This window comes from Triturus cristatus, chromosome 10 (assembly GCF_964204655.1).
Source record: "Triturus cristatus chromosome 10, aTriCri1.1, whole genome shotgun sequence".
In the NCBI taxonomy this organism is placed as follows: Eukaryota; Metazoa; Chordata; class Amphibia; order Caudata; family Salamandridae; genus Triturus; species Triturus cristatus.
The window spans coordinates 1,197,804,430-1,197,822,804 of record NC_140593.1 but is presented as its reverse complement, the minus strand read 5'-3'; the positions used below and the strand labels follow the sequence as shown (position 1 = coordinate 1,197,822,804).

The 18,375-nt window shown below is 43.9% G+C and overlaps 1 protein-coding gene across 2 annotated transcripts in view; it reads right to left on the bottom strand.

Moving 5' to 3' along the window:
* Positions 1-17,463, bottom strand: part of LOC146797036 (myosin-4-like) — a 48,120-nt gene extending 30,657 nt beyond the window's left edge. The window contains exons 1-12 of one of the 2 annotated variants that reach the window (XM_085629641.1): positions 17,339-17,463; positions 16,866-16,911; positions 12,427-12,645; positions 12,173-12,316; positions 10,533-10,689; positions 10,418-10,445; positions 10,191-10,311; positions 10,003-10,095; positions 9,830-9,893; positions 9,644-9,742; positions 1,746-1,849; positions 1,474-1,612 (exon numbers count right to left, since the gene is read on the bottom strand). In XM_085629641.1, coding sequence (XP_085485767.1) covers positions 1,474-1,612; positions 1,746-1,849; positions 9,644-9,742; positions 9,830-9,893; positions 10,003-10,095; positions 10,191-10,311; positions 10,418-10,445; positions 10,533-10,689; positions 12,173-12,316; positions 12,427-12,630 — 1,153 coding nt within the window. In that variant the 5' untranslated portion in view covers positions 12,631-12,645; positions 16,866-16,911; positions 17,339-17,463. Of the gene's footprint in view, positions 1-1,473; positions 1,613-1,745; positions 1,850-9,643; positions 9,743-9,829; positions 9,894-10,002; positions 10,096-10,190; positions 10,312-10,417; positions 10,446-10,532; positions 10,690-12,172; positions 12,317-12,426; positions 12,646-16,865 lie in introns of both variants that reach the window. The other variant, XM_085629640.1, reaches the window with a different exon arrangement.
* Positions 17,464-18,375: the final 912 nt, after the last annotated feature.

Sequence of the window (18,375 nt, the reverse complement as noted above, 5' to 3'; positions counted from 1 at the left end):
TAGCAACATATATTTTTTATGGACCTGCATCAGCGGCTGTTGCTGTTTATCACACTCTCAACTTATGGGCAGAAAGCCTCACACAACACGTCTAGTCTGTTTCCTATCTTCATGCACAGCACCCAACTTCCTCAGAAACAGGACAACCCACAACTAACATGCTTTCAATAGGGGTGGGCGGAATTTGCGAAATTAACTTTCGCAAATTATCGCGAAAATGTTTAAAATTATCGCAAACAAGCGGAAATATCGCGAAGATGCGGAAGTTTTTTTCCGGCATGTTCGCGAGATTTTCTGCATGGTTGCGGGTCGCCAACTTACCCATGTGGTTGCTTGCGGGCGCAGCCATCTTGTTTTGAGTTTTCTCGCGGTGCATGATCGCGAGAAGAAAGACGTGATCGCGCGACGCATGACGTCACTGCGGGCGCGAACTGTCGCGAGACAGCGCAAATGGCTAAAAACAATACAACATCTCATGGAGAACGCGACCGGATCAAGAAAACTTGTCGGCGAACGCAGGGATTCAGGTAAGGCGATCGCGCGCGCGCGAGAATGTATTATTTTATAGCGCAAGCAAGAAACAAATTATCGCCAAGCTGCGGAAACCGGAATTTTTGACATTTTCGCGTAACTCATGTGACCTGTGTAGCGTAATAACACGGAATTGGCTAAGAATTCTGCAAGATTACATGGAATGGCGTTTATTGCTATTTCTTAGCGTAAAAATGCAATGGACGCAAGAGGGCATATTTGCGCAAAGAAATAGCACCAAAGGCAACAGAACGCGAATAGCCAGCGTGAGGAGCCGCTCGTGCTTGCCAAATGTGCTCATGGGGTAGGATTTTACCCCAAGTTACTCCCAGCATTTACCTCAAGTTTCTTAGCTCAAAATGGACGTGACACTGCATCCTGCAGTACAAAATATTGCTTAATGCATGAGAACACCAAAAGTGAGTGCAGGCAGCCACTCATACCCGCTAAATGTGCTCTCGCAGTTAGGATTTCCCCCCAAATTATGCGAGCAGGCGTAATTGTGTAATTATCTATAATCCGCATCAAAGAGTAACGTGGAAATACCGAAATTACTCCAGTGTAATTGAAATTTCACCCATACCAATGCAATATAATACAATAGGTATTTGTTTAAAATAAGTAAGAAGTGAAAATGTTATAGTTGTAAAATCCTTTGCTGTTTTATCGGGTTTTCACATATTATTTTCTTACTTTGTACATTAAAGTAATATTGTGTCTATTTGTCAAACTGTCTTTATATCCCATGTCTCTTCTTAAAAAACATTTCTCTTACATTGTAAATCCCTCTGGTTTCTGCCTCTCTGTAGCGTTCCATCTTCACCTCACCTTGCTTGTTTTAATCTATTCAGTAGGCAGGCTCTAGTTGTAATCACTGGGCGATACAGTTGCACTTTAATATCTGATGATTTTCTCTTTGATGAAGTGCACAGCATGCCCTACCTTCTGTGCCATCGGGCTCGGCCTGCTCCTCGCGCTGTTTCTGCTTGAACTTCATGTTTCCGTGGTGAACGACTGCTCCTGTCAGCTTGTAGATGGCGATCTTCTCATCTTGGTTGAACCCGAGGATATCAATGGCACTCTGGCGTGAAACAAGGGGAGCATTTTATGAATGATACTATTTAGTTAGAGACATAGTCATGTATTGGTTTGTGTCCTTATTTATAGTAATTTCAATTAACAACACAAGGCGAGCTGTGGTATTTGTAACTCACATCAGTAGCCAGCAGCTCCTCTTCGTCATCAATGCTCTTCACCGTAATTTCACCCTGGCTGATGGTTGGGAAGTCATATGGGTTAGTGGTAATGAGGAGCATTTCTGTTTAGGAGAAATAATACGAGGAGTCAAATGTTACAGTAGGCCCCTGTTCATGACACACCTATGGCTATCTAGATGCAAAGTGCTTGAATTCCCTTCTGACCTGTGACTAAATGTTATGGGTATCTAAAAATCTCATATTTTACAGTTTAATTTACAGATATTTTAACACATTTATTTAGCGACACCATCAAGTGTTTTCATTTCAAAACAATTTTGATGATGCTATATATCAAACTAATCTAAGTCAGTCATTAAGATTCAAACATCCTTGCAATTTAAACAGCTTTATGATTTGAATATTAAATATTTGGCTATGGTATTTCTTCAGTATAATTAATGGCATAAAATGGCAGGAAGAGTTTTTACTCATGGGATTAGATGTCTGCAGCCTCTAAACATAGATCCCTCATGATTTAGGGATAGAGGCATGTCGTCACTTCCTACAAGCAAGTTCCCTGTCCCACTTATTCCCCACTGAAGCCATCCTGGACATGACCAGGTTCTGTCTTGACAACAACTACTTCAATTTTTACAACAAACACTATCGGCAAACCCTGGGCACTGGGATGAGGAGTTGTTTCGCCCCCAGCTAGGCTCGTCTTTACATGGGCTGGGGGAGGAGCAAACCATGAGTGACATCCGTCTCTAGGATGAACATGTAGTGCTCTGAGCTTTCTACATTGATGACATTTTTGCCATCTGGAAAGGGTTCAATAAACTTGCCTTACAGTTTGTGGAAGAACTCAACTCCAATAATCTTACCTGAAATTCACGAGTAACATCAACAAAAACAGCCATACATTTTTAGATTTAAAGCTCACCATAATGAATTCTCAGGTTGACACTGTTCTGTTTAAGAAAGAAACCACTGGAAACAGCATTTTGCATGTAACTAGTTGCCATCCTAAGAGTTTAATCACTAGCATGCACTATGTAGAATTAATCCGCGCAAGGTGTAATTGTAGTAATGACGCAGATTTTCAATGTGAGAAAAGAATTATGTTGGACAGGTTCTGTGCTAGGGGTTAAAGCACTGACATATTGAAGCTACTGATATCAAAGTGGACAAACTCAAGAGGGAAGCTCTCCTTGTCTCAAAGGAAGAAATCCTGGGTGAGACTGAACCCATCAGGTTCATCACCAGGGCCGGCTTTAACACTGGTGGCGCCTTGTGTGACATTGTCTGTTGGCGCCCCCCCAATGACCACCTCTGCCACAGATTCCCTCACTAGCACCCTTTCACAGTGCCCCTCAAGTCTCCATAACCACTGTCATTTACCTTTATATTGCCACTCATACCAGTGTAAGGTGTCAGAGCACTTTACATCACACACACATTACAAAGAGACAATCAATCATGCGTGTGTAAATCAGTGTATAGAAAATGTTACATCAGACAGGACTACAAGGTGTAGTGTATGAATAACATGTCATCAATACTGGTAGGCAATATAGTTTAAGAGTCCTTATTTTAGAAAAGCACAAATTCTGAATTTAAAACATAACATCATTGTTATGGGTTCTCTTGACTAATATGAATTGTTTTCTACCCAAATTAACCTTTTTCACAAGATTAGGATGATAAAACACTGGGCACATAAAACATATAGCTCTAACATATACCTTGCAGTTTGCCTGCAGTTCTTTGATGACAGTTAAGTTCAATGTTCTATTTTCGGATTTTGCCTTATAAAAGACAAGTTACAAAAGGAGCTCTCTTACAGAAGCAGTAACCTTCTGACCTATTTACATTATATGCACTTTGTTATCTGCATAGTACAGGTTCTTAGCAGCAGGCATTTTAACCCTCTACACAACCTTAGGATTAGTCAAAGCTTTCACTAGACAAACCTCCAGTCTCTTCCCAGGAAGATGATTAATCACCAGAGTTATCTTGACATTTTAATTGATGCCTGGAAATTGCTGGAGGCCAGGAACATAGCAGCAGCCCTTTAAAATGATAATATTCTTGCAAAAATGACCCCCAGCCCAAGTCAGCGCCCGGTGCGATGGCACTGAATGCACCGCCCTAGAGCCAGCCCTGTTCATCTCCACATTTACTAAACAAGCCAATTAATTAAAGACATTGCCACACAAACATTGGCATGTGCTTCACACTGATTTTGTTTGTAAACAAATGTTATTAATTCGCAAAAAGGCATAGAAAACAGCCCGCAGGGCGTTGTGGAAAGACACGAGCTCCATCTCAAAATTCAACACAGTTGAACACAATAATTGCAGAATAATCCTTCAATATCTATTGTCAGTCCACTTGTTGGGGAAACAAGGGAATGCACATCCGAGCCCAATGACCGCACTCATCTCTGTATCCCGCAGTATGTCGCAGTGCACTCCATCAGCCCTAAATCCCACCTGGTGTGCCTGTGCAATTAACACCCAACAAACCCCCTCCCCCCTCCCAACCTCTTCCAAACCCCCTCCCTCCCCACCCCCCAGGCATGCCACTGATTCATCAAAACATCCGTACTTGGGCGTTGGTCGGTCCAACAATGCATCGTGGGCGCTATGCCCCTGATCTCAGGTTAGTGGTGCAATTGGATGGGATGCTTACTGTGACTGCCTTTCCCAGTAAGTGGACACACTCAGGGCAACAGGGTAATCCCGGGATCATTCTCCTGCTACAGGGCCCTCAGGGTTGTCAGCAGCGTCATCAGTTGGGTGTTTCAGCAGGTCCACCAATGCCACCCATGCCATCTCCAGCGTTTTTTCGTTCCCAGTTCGGAGGGCCATCTACAGTTGGAAGGTCCCCTCGCAATCCGCCCACTTCACTAGCTCCCTTGTCCATCGTGTCACACTTGGGCCATTCTTTGCTTTCCAATGGCTATTGAGTTCCCTTCTAGCCAACACCATTCCCAGACCTATGAACTTGCTAGTGACTTTATTCCTGGCATAGTGAGGAAACCAGTGCAGCAAACAACAACCTGGCATCAACGCTATCTCTACCTCTGTCTCTGTCGTGGCCGTCAACCCAGTTGTCACCCCTCTCCAGAACTCTCCCAGATGTGGGCAATCCCAGAACATGAGGAGAAATCCCGCACCCTCTAAGTTACATTTCAGGAATGCGGTCCAGGCTCCGAAGTATTCATTAATCTTACCCGGGGTGAGGTACGCCCTGTGCAAAACATAGAAGTGAATCAACTTTAAGCACGCATTCCTAGAGCTCTTTCAGGCCCTTTCCACAAGTTCTCCCCAGGGTTTCTCATCAATAACCTCACCCAGGTCCTCCTCCCATTTGAGACGTAGTGTCGTTAGGGGTCGGTGCATTCCCTGTGTCATACGCCTATAGAGGCAAGTGACCGCTTTGAAAGTACCAGCTACCATCACTACATATTGACAGGCCAGGGAGGTCTGGGGTTCCACCAACCCCTCCCGCCAATGCTTTCAGGTAGCTGCTGTCAGAGTGGCATGCAGAAGAAAATCACCTCTTGGGAGTTCGTGGCGCTCCAGAAGATCATTAAAAGGGAGCTAGTTATTGTCTTCAAATAAATCCCCTACAGTGGAGATCCCTGCCTCTCTCCATAACCGCAACTGACTCCAATCCCCCCCATAGGGTAGTGCCTCACAAACGACCAACGGGATCTCAGGCGCATATGGGGTTCGTACCTGCGCTCTCCTAGCTCTCGGTTCCAGCACTGGCGCACCGTTTGTAGCTCCGAGGGGACCACCCCCTCCCTCATGGGCAGACGCAGTAGCACCCGGGACAGAAGTCTCAGGCTCGGGTCCAGACCAGCAAGGTCCTCTGTGTGTTTAAGACGTCCTGCCATCCATTACGTGAACCACTGTAGCTGTGCTGCATGATAATAGGCCTCGAATTCCAGCACTGCAAAACCACCCTCCGCTCTGGGTCTCATCATAGTGGTGAGAGCCACTCTCCGCCTCCCGGTACCCCACAAGAACCCCGTGAGCATTGTATTGAGTTGAGCAAAGACCCTATGTGGGATCCAGATTGGGAGCGTCCCGAAAAAAGCATTTTCACTAATGCCACCCTGCCCGCCACAAACAGCGGAAGGGTCCCCCAGAACTCAAAGTTGCTTTTGGTGCTGCGTACGGCGCGTCCTATGTTACCCTCTAAAAAATCTACAGGGTCATGATATATCTGAGTACCCAAATAGGGCAAGCATCTGGTTTCCCAAGGCATGCCCTCTGTTTCCGGCGATCCGTCTCTGCCCGAGCATGCAGGAAAAAAACACGATTTGGCTCAGTTCTGAGCCCCGCAACTCTCTCCAAGACACCCAGCAGTTCCTTGGCTCCCCGTAGATCCTGCCCCGAGTTGGCCAGGAACAGTAGTAGGTCATCCGCATACAACGCTATATGCTGTAGCTGTCCCTCCACCTTCAGCCCCTGATAATAGCGGCCCGACCTAGCGTGCACAGCCATAGGTTCCATTGCCAGGGCGAACAACAGGGGTGACAGTGGACAGCCCTGTTTTGTACCCCTGCCCACCATGCAGGCCTCCGAAATCAGCCCCCCGTCCTAACTCTGGCAGTGGAATATTTATACAAGATCACCGTCCATTCCACAAAGCGTTCTCCCAGGCCAAATGCTCTCAGAACCCTAAAAAGATACGGCCATTCAAAAGCCTTCTCGATGTCGACCTTAAAAATGCATCCTTCCTCCTTGCAGTAAGTGTCTGCCCCCAATATACCCAGGAGCCTTCGTACATTCATCGCTGTGTTCCTGGCTGGGATAAATCCTGACTGATCTACGTGGATAAGTGTCAGCATATGGGTTAACAGCCGACTGGCCAATATACGACTTCATATTTTATAGTCTAAATTAAGCATGGTGAGGGGCCGTTACGCAGTCCGGTCCCCGGCTGGTTTACCAGGTTTTAAAAGTGGAACGATTACCGCTTCCCTCGTTGAAGCAGGAAGACAGCCCTCTTGCTTCCCCCTGTTATACAGTGCCACTAGCCGTGGGACCAAGACATCTATGAACACAGAGTAAAACTCCACCGGGAGCCCATCCGTCCCCGGGGTCTTATTCCTAGCCATATGCTTGATGGCGCTACGTACTTCCCTAATCTCAACTTCTCTGCCTAGTTCCTACGCCGCCGCAGCATCAACCGTAGGATGCTCCACATTAGTCAAGAAACCCACCTCGTCCTCTGCCCCAGGGTCAAGTCTGCTCTGGTAAAGGGACGTGTAATACTCCAAAAACTGAGCGTTGATGTCTTGTTGACCATAGAATACCTCATCCCCCTGCCCCCTCAGCTTTAGGATCGATCTCCCTCTACACGCTGGGTTGGCCAGCCAGGACAACAGTGCCCCAGATTTATCCTGTTCCGCGTGGGCCCGTGTAATGTATGCCATATAATCGAAACATATGTGCTTCACACTGATGACATTATCTCCAAACATGTGACCACTCATCCTCAGATCACTTACGCAAGAAGTAAATCCCTGAAAGATATACTCTGCAATAATATGATCACCAATCAATGTGAAGATAAGGGTACCATTAGCTCTGCAGGATTTGTGACATTCAGGAATTGCAAAGCTTGCAAGTCCAGCGCTAATATATGCTCATTTGTGATACCCAATACCTCCCACAAGTTCACGATCTCCCAAGGACTGTCATGTAACTTCTGTGTCAATGCCCTTAAATGCCTGTGCAATCTTTACGGAATTGGGAGCATGATACAAAGAGTGAGAAAACGCATATTGGAGCACATGAAGGTCATTGTGCACAATAACAAACAATATCCTGTGGCAAGGCAGTTTAAGGAATTTCATATGGGCAAGGCAGACTTGTTACATTTGTTTGCATTTGACCATGTCGTGACCCACATCAGAGGAGGGTGTCGGGGGCGATAGGTTTCTAGCGCTCAGGAGGCTGGAATCTCGTTACAACATTTGGTTCAACATGCAATATCCACAGGGATTGAATATGGATGAGGAGCTAGCTGTACATTTTGGATAAAGTTATGAGTGTGTGTAGACTGGTGTAACTGTTCATTGCTTCTGCTCATTAATATTTTGTTAATTATTGGTCCTATTCTGAAAACTTTACACTTCATGATTTTATCTTCTGTGCTGTGCTGTCTTTTGTGAGTGTGTGTGTGTGTGTATATATATATATATATATATATATATATATATATATATATATATATATATCAAGCACATTATTTTACTTATCACTGTCTAATTATGCTTGCAATTTGCAAATTTCAGTCATAACGTTTACCTTCAACTACAAGTTCTGGGTCTCACCATGCTATTTTATCTCTAAGTCAGCAGGCTGCACTTTGGACCCAGTGGTGTCTCTTTTGTCTACTTTTGTGATAGTTTAGTAATAGTATTATCCCAGCTGCAGCAATTGAATATCTTCTTCTAGGGGACATTGAACTAATAAACAGTAGAATTAGAAAATAATGGCTGAGGTAGAGTTGCTTAATCGCTGCTGTTTTTGAAGTAGCTACTAATTTAGCCCCTTAGTTTTGTGCTGGTGGTTTTGGAAGAAAGTATATCCTCTCTATTCAGATATGGATGTGATGTTCCTTTTAATAGAAAAAAGCTCTCACCCACACAAAGGGAGGCTGCTTAATCATAGGGCTTCTGCTCACAGGTTATGAAAAAATGAGGGCTATAATACTTGATATAGGGGAGTTCCTGGTGTCCCTTTATTTGTGTTCATGATGGAAATGTCCTAATTTTGAGAGGGTTAAAAACAGGAATACCTAAAACTACCAACTGGTAAACTACAAATTTTATTCCTGTCTCCAATGAGCAGATTACTAAATACATGAAATTTTATCTTCAAGAGAAATAGGTTAATTTCCATATTCATGACCTGTACAAGGTTGTGGGAACAGAACATCAACAATGATCTTCCTTTGATGAACATTATTATTTTTTGGGTGAGTTCAAACGTATAAATCATTAGAAATGTGTATGTATGTTTGCTTTTAAGTATTGAATGTTCTGAAAATATAAAGAATCCTAAAATAGTTACTATGTGATATTGTTTGAATTGAGAGTTCTGCAATTTATAGAAAAGATTCTTTGGAATCCTGAGCCAAAGAGGTAATATATTTTGATGTGTAAAATATTTTTATAGCCCAATATTTCTGTGCTCCATATTATGACATACAACCAAAGACATAGATCAAGAGCACAGATATCCAAAACATATTAAAACATAACACATAAAATTGACGTCAGACATACATATACATATTGCAAGAACTTAAATTGTACAAAGCCAAACATTAATACAATGATTTAACAAACAAGGTTACTTCAAGTTATTGCAAGGTGATTATTTACAAAGAAGCCATTTTAAGAAAAATGTGCAAATACATTTCTGATAATTGAACATAAGAATTGCAAGTGTTATGTTACCTGGGGGTTTTGAACTTTTGGAAGAATGCACTAAATCTCCTTCACGATGTCTTTACATAGCCACCAACTATAATTACTTGAGATTTTACACTCCGTTTCAAGTGTAAAACGTTCAGTAATTAATATCATCTGTGAAAGTGTGTTCATATTCAGTTTGGAAACGTTGTTGGTGAGAATGATTGCCAGATAAAGCTATTTTCTGAATTTCTCATTTAATGCGATTCAATGCTAAGGAAACCAGCATGTTCCCCAACTACTTCATGTTAGCCAAATAGAGATTATTTTCTTTTTTTTTTTTTTAAATCAAATCAGACTTCAAGCGATGTTTGTCCCTGTTATTTCTGCAATGCTGGCTTGGCCTTCTTTAACACACTAATGCAATTGAATTCTGAAACCTGGAGCTATGACCATTTCTAAAACTTACCGACAAGCTCTGGCTTCTTATTGGTCATGATCTGGTAGAAGATATGATAACTCCTCTCGGCTGAGAGCTGAAATGTTACTCTAGACTTTTCCAGCAGATCTGTAAAATAAAGCATCAATAATAAAGAGTACTACTTATTTTGGGTCATATTTGATGATCTATATAGATTTTAGATTCAACGCTTACATGTTTCTATATCTGCAGAAGCCAGTTTTCCTGTAGTTCCAAAATGGATTCTGATAAATTTACCCTAAAGGGTAAATAGAGGCTAAAATAAATTCATGTTTTTACTGCAAGACAGTAAATGGCTCTTTCAAAGTGAGAATTAGGAAGGAAGTAAACGAAGTTGGAAGTCTTACAAAACGAGATGAGTTGTCATTCCTCACGGTCTTGGCATTACCAAAGGCTTCCAGCAGCGGGTTAGCCTGGATGATTTGATCTTCCAGAGTTCCCTATTAGAGGCAAAGTTTCACCATGTATGAAATAGTCTGGCATATTGAGAATCATGAGCAGCTGTGTAAAAATCCATTAAACATAATTTACTAACCTGCATCTTGTTGGCCATGGCAGGGCCCTCCTTTTTCTTGTCACCACCAGCAACAGCAATTGTTGCAAAGTACTGGATGACGCGCTTGGTGTTCACAGTCTTCCCTGCACCAGATTCTCCACTTTAAATAAAATCAGAACAATTAATTGGTCATGTACATTGACATGTTACACCATAAAACATGTGCTTCTTGCAAAGGACTTTTTAGCAATATGTAATTTACTCACGTGATCAGGACTGACTGGTTTTCACGATCTTTTTTAAAGAAAATAAATACATGTCATTTTTGGGTAGGCAATGATGAATTTTAAACAGTGCACACAATTTAAAATAAAACCTTACCTGTCAACATGAACTGATAAGCATTATCAGAAATGGAGAAGATGTGAGGTGGGGCTTCCTGACGCTTCTTGCCTCTGTAGGCATCTACAACCTCAGGGTTGTACACCGGCAACCACTTGTAGGGGTTCACAGTGGCACAGAAAAGACCAGAGTAGGTCTATAAAGGGAAAAAACTTATTTAAGAGACAGGAACCATCATTTTCGAGTATCAAGAAGAGAGTTTCTACTCTAGAGATGTTTTAAGCATTCACAATTATCTTTGTTGGTTACCTTTCATTTATGTTCCTTTGCTAATATCAGCAATACTTTGAAGAGTATGGGCCCGATTCACAGAATTAACTTAAGACAAAATCCTAAACTTACTACTTTTGGTATTCACAGAATGCACTTACTACTTTTGGTATTCACAGAATGGATTTACGACTACTAACTTTACGTCCGCACTCGGGCTGAAAATTTCGGCCCAGAGGCGGAGTTTTCGGCCCAGGGGCGGAGCTTCCGGCCTGGAGGCGGGGCTTCTGGGCAGGAGGCGGAGCTTACAGCCCAGAGGTGAAGATTTTGGCCATGGCTAAATCTACGCCACTGGCCGGAATCCCCACCTCTGGGCCGGAAGCTCCGCCTCCGGCCCGGAAGCTCCACCTCCAGGCCGGAAGCTCCGCCCCCGTGCCGGAATTTCCGGCCCGAGTGCGGACGTAAAGTTAGTAGTCGTAAATCCATTCTGTGAATACCAAAAGTAGTAAGTGCATTCTGTGAATACCAAAAGTAGTAAGTGCATTCTGTGAATACCAAAAGTAGTAAGTTTAGGATTTTGTCTTAAGTTACTTCTGTGAATCGGGCCCTATGTGATTACTCCTGCATTGTGACCTGATAGCAATCAAGTCCATTATAGGATCTGCCACTGTGGCTTACCATTTCAGTGATGCCAGGATCTCTTCCATGCCCACTGTGATATGAAAGTTCTTCCCCACACCACTTTTAGCCAGCTCCCTTCTCCTTCTCCACCTTTGGTATGCATGATTAACCTTACTCTTCACAATAGTAATCTGTGCATGTGGAGTTTCTTAGAATTTTAGTAACCAAAACTATAATATCTTTCTGGCATCTTTCACCTAGCTGAGGAAACACTAGTGTTTATGTTCCCCGTTTAGCACTGGAGGCAAAAAAGAAATTCAGAGGCTAGCTTGCTTTTTATCATGTGTGCAACATGAGTCATTAATGAGGTTCAAATTGGAGACAGTAGGGCAAAATCAGTAGAGTGTATATGTGTTTTATGATAATGAAATCCAGAAGGTGAAAGAGTGAGGACCAGTGTAGAAACTAGTATTATAAGTGCACTTGGGTCCTTGCCATAAGACAAAACAACATTTATGAAGAATAGCATGTGCACACTTTGCACACAGATCAATTGTGTCAGTTCCTGAACATGCACCGAGTTGTTTCACCCCTTTTGAGGTGATACATTTCAAACTCTGGTCAATGAACGTACATGGCCCAAATCACAAAGCTTTTTTTTTTCATTTAATTTATCCATAAAATACAGGAGTAAGTTACACCTACTTCATGAGTATGTCACACCTACTCATAGAAAAATCTTAGTGAAAAAAGCAAGCAGTGCTGAAGCGTCACTGATTTGTACTTACGTAGATCATCCAGGCTGCATATCGGTCGGCGAGGTTAAACAGCACGGAGGCTTCATTCAGATGGGTCATTATGACCATGTCTTCAATCTTGTCGTACTTGGGAGGATTCTGGGGGTAGACTTGAGTGTCTTTGACTGTTACAGTCTAGAAAGGAAGAAAGACATGCAAAGATAAAGTTGGAGTTGAGTAGAGATGTCTGCTGCATTATGATGCCAGGCATGTTTATGTTATTGTTGGTACATGACTCTATTTACCCTTCCATCATCGGTCTTCACAGTGACTTTGCCACCTTCTCGGGACGTGATCATTCCCTTAACGAAAAGCTCTTTTTCATCATCTACGAAGCAGGAGTTCTTGGCATCAAAGGGCTTATTCTGAGCTTCCAAGCGTTCTTTGTCAGACTTGCGCAGGTATTGTGCGGCTTGCCCAAACACGGCCATTTCTGCGTCCGAAGCCATGGCTGCTGGCAATCACTAAAGTGGTTAGAAACAAGATTTCTGTCATACAAAGATGAACGGCGTTTTATTGTCACAAAAATCACTGAACAAGTGAATGCATTGTATCCATTTAGCACCCCCACATATTGCACTTTGACAATAAAGACTTCAGTGGATTGCGAATGACGACACTCTCTGAGCCTGCAGTTTAGGTGCTCTGGGTCAAGGCAGTGGAGTTTTTTAACCTGTTGTTCACAAGTGACATATTTGTAATGGTTCACCTTCAGTAAAACACCAGCATGTTTGGCACTTACTGGCAGTGGCAACGTGCTTGTCATTTGTGTAGAAAGTCGTGGACTTAACAGGGTTAGACTAGGCACTCAAGGGGCACCACCAGCTGCACTAGGCCGGCCGGGTGCAGAGTGCTAATGTTAGCCCATAGGGTTAGGGGGCACCTTGGTTGGGGACTGCTCACGGGCAGGCCACTCAGACTAACTGAGTGACAGAGGGTGCTTTTACTGGCTTGCTAGGAGCAGCGAGGAAGCTTGTTTGGACATTAAACTTCAGGTGCAAGCACTCCATCAGCAGACATAGAAGCAATACCTCTACCCTAGGGTTCATGTATGCTGCTAGAAGTGATCCAATCCCCTGTCTGCGCTGCACAGAAAACAGAATAAATGCTCCTGAAAGGCCTTCTGCACATACAGCTCGTGGAGCGAGATGAGTTAAAAACATTCTCAGCTTGTCCTCACATGCCCCTTCATATCCACTTGCAAAGCTTTCCCCTGTCATCCTAATCCCAGTAAAGCGCTCCAAGAAGACACTACATACGTGTATTCTTTTAAGAAATTGATCCGTGAAATGGACGTAAGCAAGTGGAACTCATAAAGCTACATACACATTCTGTTGTCACTGGAAGAGGTAGGGTAGGCAGCCGTGTTTGAAAAGATGCTTCAGGACAATACGACGTAGGCTAACTCTTCCTCCTTGCAAGATGTCCCCTCTACCCTGCACCGTTTGTTAAATGAATGCTGAGTGCTGAATAAAACATTGTGCTGACTGGGCCTACAACTCTGGCTTTAGTGCATCTTCCCATCAGTGCATCCACTGGAGGAGGCAAAATCCCCGCAGGGCAGGCGGGATCTCTATTTATGTTGTGTGGTGCTCACCCGGCCGACCTTCAGGGTGGACAGGCCTCTTGCCAGGGTCCAGAAGACCCTCTTGGTATTTCAAGGTGCTATCCATCTGTGCCTGTTCAACCTACGTTTAACCAGGGCATCCAGCACAGAATCCATCAAACTTTAATCCATCAGTATAGCTACGACATGTAACCACTTGCTTTGAATTCAAATAATACAGCAAACTTACAGTCTAACATGTCTTGCTTCCAGCAAAGCATCCTGTAATCCCTGTACTTCCAAAGAACCTTTCTTCTGTAGTCAATGTGAGAGACAATCCTTTTCCTGGTATCCTGATCATGGAGTGCAGCGTGGTGGATTCCGTACCATCCTACTGGACTCTAACCACATGGTACTTATTAGTGATTGTTTGCCCTGCTTTCCTTTGGTGCAACTCAGCGCTATGTGTTTATTGCAAGATGGCAACCAGTATTTTACAGATCTCCTTAATAAATAAATGTATATAGCATCGAATCAGAGACTTTATCATCTACGTTTGATCAATCTACCTGCAAGTACATTTTCTAACCTCCAACCAGAGCACCTTTCTCCAATCTATATACTTACATCAACACACAAAACCATTACAGCAACACACACACGAAAAATAAGGGAAGCTTACAGTCTTGTCAGATGGTGTACCTGTTCTGTGTGTTTTAAGTAGGTGCATGTATGTGAACAAAGTGCCCATCCTGTTGGTAAACATAGTGCTTTACTGGTGCCCTAGATGTATAGAAGGGTCATGGCAGCTCACACTGATTTTAAAGCAGCACCGAGTTGGCCGGCTTACGGGGAAATGTCAGAGTGGAGGAATGGCCTGTCCGTCTCTGCTGGTTGCCACAATCTGAGCCATCCGATAATGTTAGCAATCCTCCTGCTACCCACTGCATACCTGTGTGTGATTTGGAATGTGTTTGCTTTGGCTGTGTCCTTCCTCATAGTGGCAAAGGGGAGTCCTACCCTCAATTATTGAGTATGGCCAGGTTTCAGTTTGCTAAAATCACAAAGTTAAGGCTCCCTTTATGTTTTTTAAAGTCTTTTCAAGATTTCAGAATACTTTTTGTCAGTTTATACTGATATCCCCCCTCGCCAATTGGTATGGAACAGTCTGTAAGGGCGTCTTCAGGTGTCGGGTGTCCTTCAGTATTAACAATCTGTGTGCCCAACAATATACAAGACGGTTTCAAAAGTTGTGTGCATATGTGTACCAGCCCCTAATAGAAACATGTTTAGCAAGAATTATCCTCAATAATATGAGGGCCTCTCAATTATTGAGTTCAATGTTTCCAGTACCGTGGGGGGGAGGTGACACCCCTGAAAGCTGTGTGGATATGTGTACTAGTCCCTAATAGAAGCATGTTTATCAAGAATTATCCTCAATAATGAGGGTCTGCTAAGTTATTGAGTTCAATGTTTCCAGTACCGTGGGGGGGAGGTGACACCCCTGAAAGCTGTGTGGATATGTGTACTAGTCCCTAATAGAAGCATGTTTATCAAGAATTATCCTCAATAATGAGGGTCTGCTAAGTTATTGAGTTCAATGTTTCCAGTACCGTGGGGGGGAGGTGACACCCCTGAAAGCTGTGTGGATATGTGTACTAGTCCCTAATAGAAGCATGTTTATCAAGAATTATCCTCAATAATGAGGGTCTGCTAAGTTATTGAGTTCAATGTTTCCAGTACCGTGGGGGGGAGGTGACACCCCTGAAAGCTGTGTGGATATGTGTACTAGTCCCTAATAGAAGCATGTTTATCAAGAATTATCCTCAATAATGAGGGTCTGCTAAGTTATTGAGTTCAATGTTTCCAGTACCGTGGGGGGGAGGTGACACCCCTGAAAGCTGTGTGGATATGTGTACTAGTCCCTAATAGAAGCATGTTTATCAAGAATTATCCTCAATAATGAGGGTCTGCTAAGTTATTGAGTTCAATGTTTCCAGTACCGTGGGGGGGAGGTGACACCCCTGAAAGCTGTGTGGATATGTGTACTAGTCCCTAATAGAAGCATGTTTATCAAGAATTATCCTCAATAATGAGGGTCTGCTAAGTTATTGAGTTCAATGTTTCCAGTACCGTGGGGGGGAGGTGACACCCCTGAAAGCTGTGTGGATATATATACTAGCCCCTCATAGAAGCATGTTTATCAAGAATTATTCTCAATAATGAGGGTCTGCTAAGTTATTGAGTTCAATGTTTCCAGTTCTGTGAGGGTTGCCAGCCCTGAAAGTTGTGTGGGTAGGTGTACTAGCTCCTAATACAAGCATGTTTATCAAGAATTATCCTCAATAATATAAGCGGCTGCTAAGTTATTGAGTTCAATGTTTCCAATACCGTGGTGGTGGTGGGGGGTGACAGCCCTGAAAGCTGTGTGGATTGTGTACTAGCCCCTAAAGGATGCATTTTTATAAAGAATTATCCTCAGTAATGAGGGTCCACTCAGTTATTGAGTTCAATGTTCTCAGTACCGCAGAGGGGTGACACAGTACGTGTCTCAAGCAGCCAGTAAAGGTGGATCTACCAACATTTGCAGAGTCGCTGCTTTTTGAATGACTACTGGAGAAAGCATGTCTACTGATCTCTAGCATCCCTCACATACTCGGGTTCTCCCAAGAGAAGTATTCACAATGCCCCCCCCCCCCCACACACACACGGCAGAGGAGATTGTGTGCCACTGTTGGACCATCATGTTTGTTTGGTATGCATGTACGTAGCGCTGACCTGCCGCTCTATCGGCCGAGATCTTTGAAGATGATCGTCGTTCCCAGACTCATGGGACTGCTCCTTCCACAAGATCAAAAGGAGCCTTGCACCTGTGCTGAGTGCAGCGTGGACAAGAAGCTCTTATGGGATATTATGATTGAAGTACTCTGACCATATGTAGCAAGTGCTGTTCTGAGTGTTACAGGATCCTAGCCTCACTGAGCTGCCTCTGCTGAGGGCTGGGTTGTGGACCCTCTAATGTTTGAGGATTGCTGTTGTGTACAATGCATAAAGCGTTAGTATTCAACCATGAACACCTAAAGCAAATAATGTCTGACATCCTGTGACTTCATGACCTCAATAGAACAAAAGCCTTACCTGACAGCGTCGCTGTGTTAGGAGAAAGAAACCTTCACCAGGGTCCCTGGAAGGAAAAGCAAAAATACCTGTGTTATTAAGATTATTCACTATTAAAATGAGAAAATGTATCTTCTAGTTATAGTTGCTACTACGCGTGAGTGAGTGACGAGTGAGTGAGTTACTGAGGGAGTAGTGTAGAGACTGAATGGAAGCTAATGCGTGGGCGACTATAAAGGAGTGAAAGCAGCAGCAGATAAGTGAGTGAGTTACTAAGTGAACAATTAAGTTAGTGACTGAACACGGTACTGAATGAGATAGTAAGGGGGGAGGCAAAGGAACTATCAAGTGGGCAGGTGAGTGAATGGTGAGTGAGTGATGATGGGAAAGAGAAATCCAGCTAAAGTCCCGAGGCAGAACTCGAGACATGCAGCTTCTGCTTGTCTTACTGCATGCAAAATGACCCAAGTCCCAGACAAAGTTTCTGCACCTACCTGAAAAGTCTGAAGCTTCAGTACTGGACTTCATCTCTTCTTATATAGGAAATTCACCTGCTGATTCAGCCCCTGTGTCCTCCCTCTCAAGGGAATAAGGCGCTGCCAAAGTTCTGCTGAAATCCAAGCCACCGTGTACCGTTAATACTAAATATATCTGGTATAATTAAACCTGCCTATTGGTGCCAAGTAGCTCCGGGCTTTAATACGGGCAGGAGATTTATGATTTAGAAATGAGAGAGCATGCAGTGTAGGAAGCCCTTTCTGGCTGCTGGACTCTGAACGTCGGAGGCAATATTCTAATGAAAATTGATAGAATGCTCCAAATTTCTTTTAGAGAAGCCTCACAAGAGGTTTGTACTGTTTATTTATATTTATATTTGACCACATGCTAAAATGTGAGCACAATGTTAAAGGGTCTCATTAGAAAGGTTACCGTGTTTGTGACGTTTCTGGCTTCTTTGAATGCTCCTCAGCTCTAATAACAACATGGGGTGCAGGGGTTTTATTCTTCGCATCTTCTTGTCACATGGCTGGGGACCCTCTACAACTGAAACTATTCACTAGTGTTCCCAATTATACTTGCCGCTGCCCGCGTCCCAAGCAGTGGGACATCAGCAGGGCAGCCCTCTAGTGGCCGCCCGTCGGAGCCTTCCCCCTTTCTGCCTCGCGCGCGAGGCTACGCCCATGAAGGTTATGACCTCCCAATAGTGTGTAGGTGGAGGCGGGCCGTTGGGGGTGGGGGCGAGGCTTGCCCCCCTACTTAGGAGGCCCTCTCGCCCAGTTCCTCCTCTGTTCCCTGCGTGCCGCTCCAGCCTGGACATCCAGCTAGTCAACATCTGCTAGGCTTCAAGTGGGCAGGGCAGTTCTTTTATGATCGCTGCATGCCGATGGGCTGTGCTGTCTCCTGCGCCTACTTCGAAGCCTTCAGTTCGTTCCTTCAGTGGGCCTTGGGGGAACTTCATGGGATCACACAGGTGACCCACTATCTAGATGACTTCCTATTTTTCGGTGCGAGTGGGACGGACGAGTGTGCA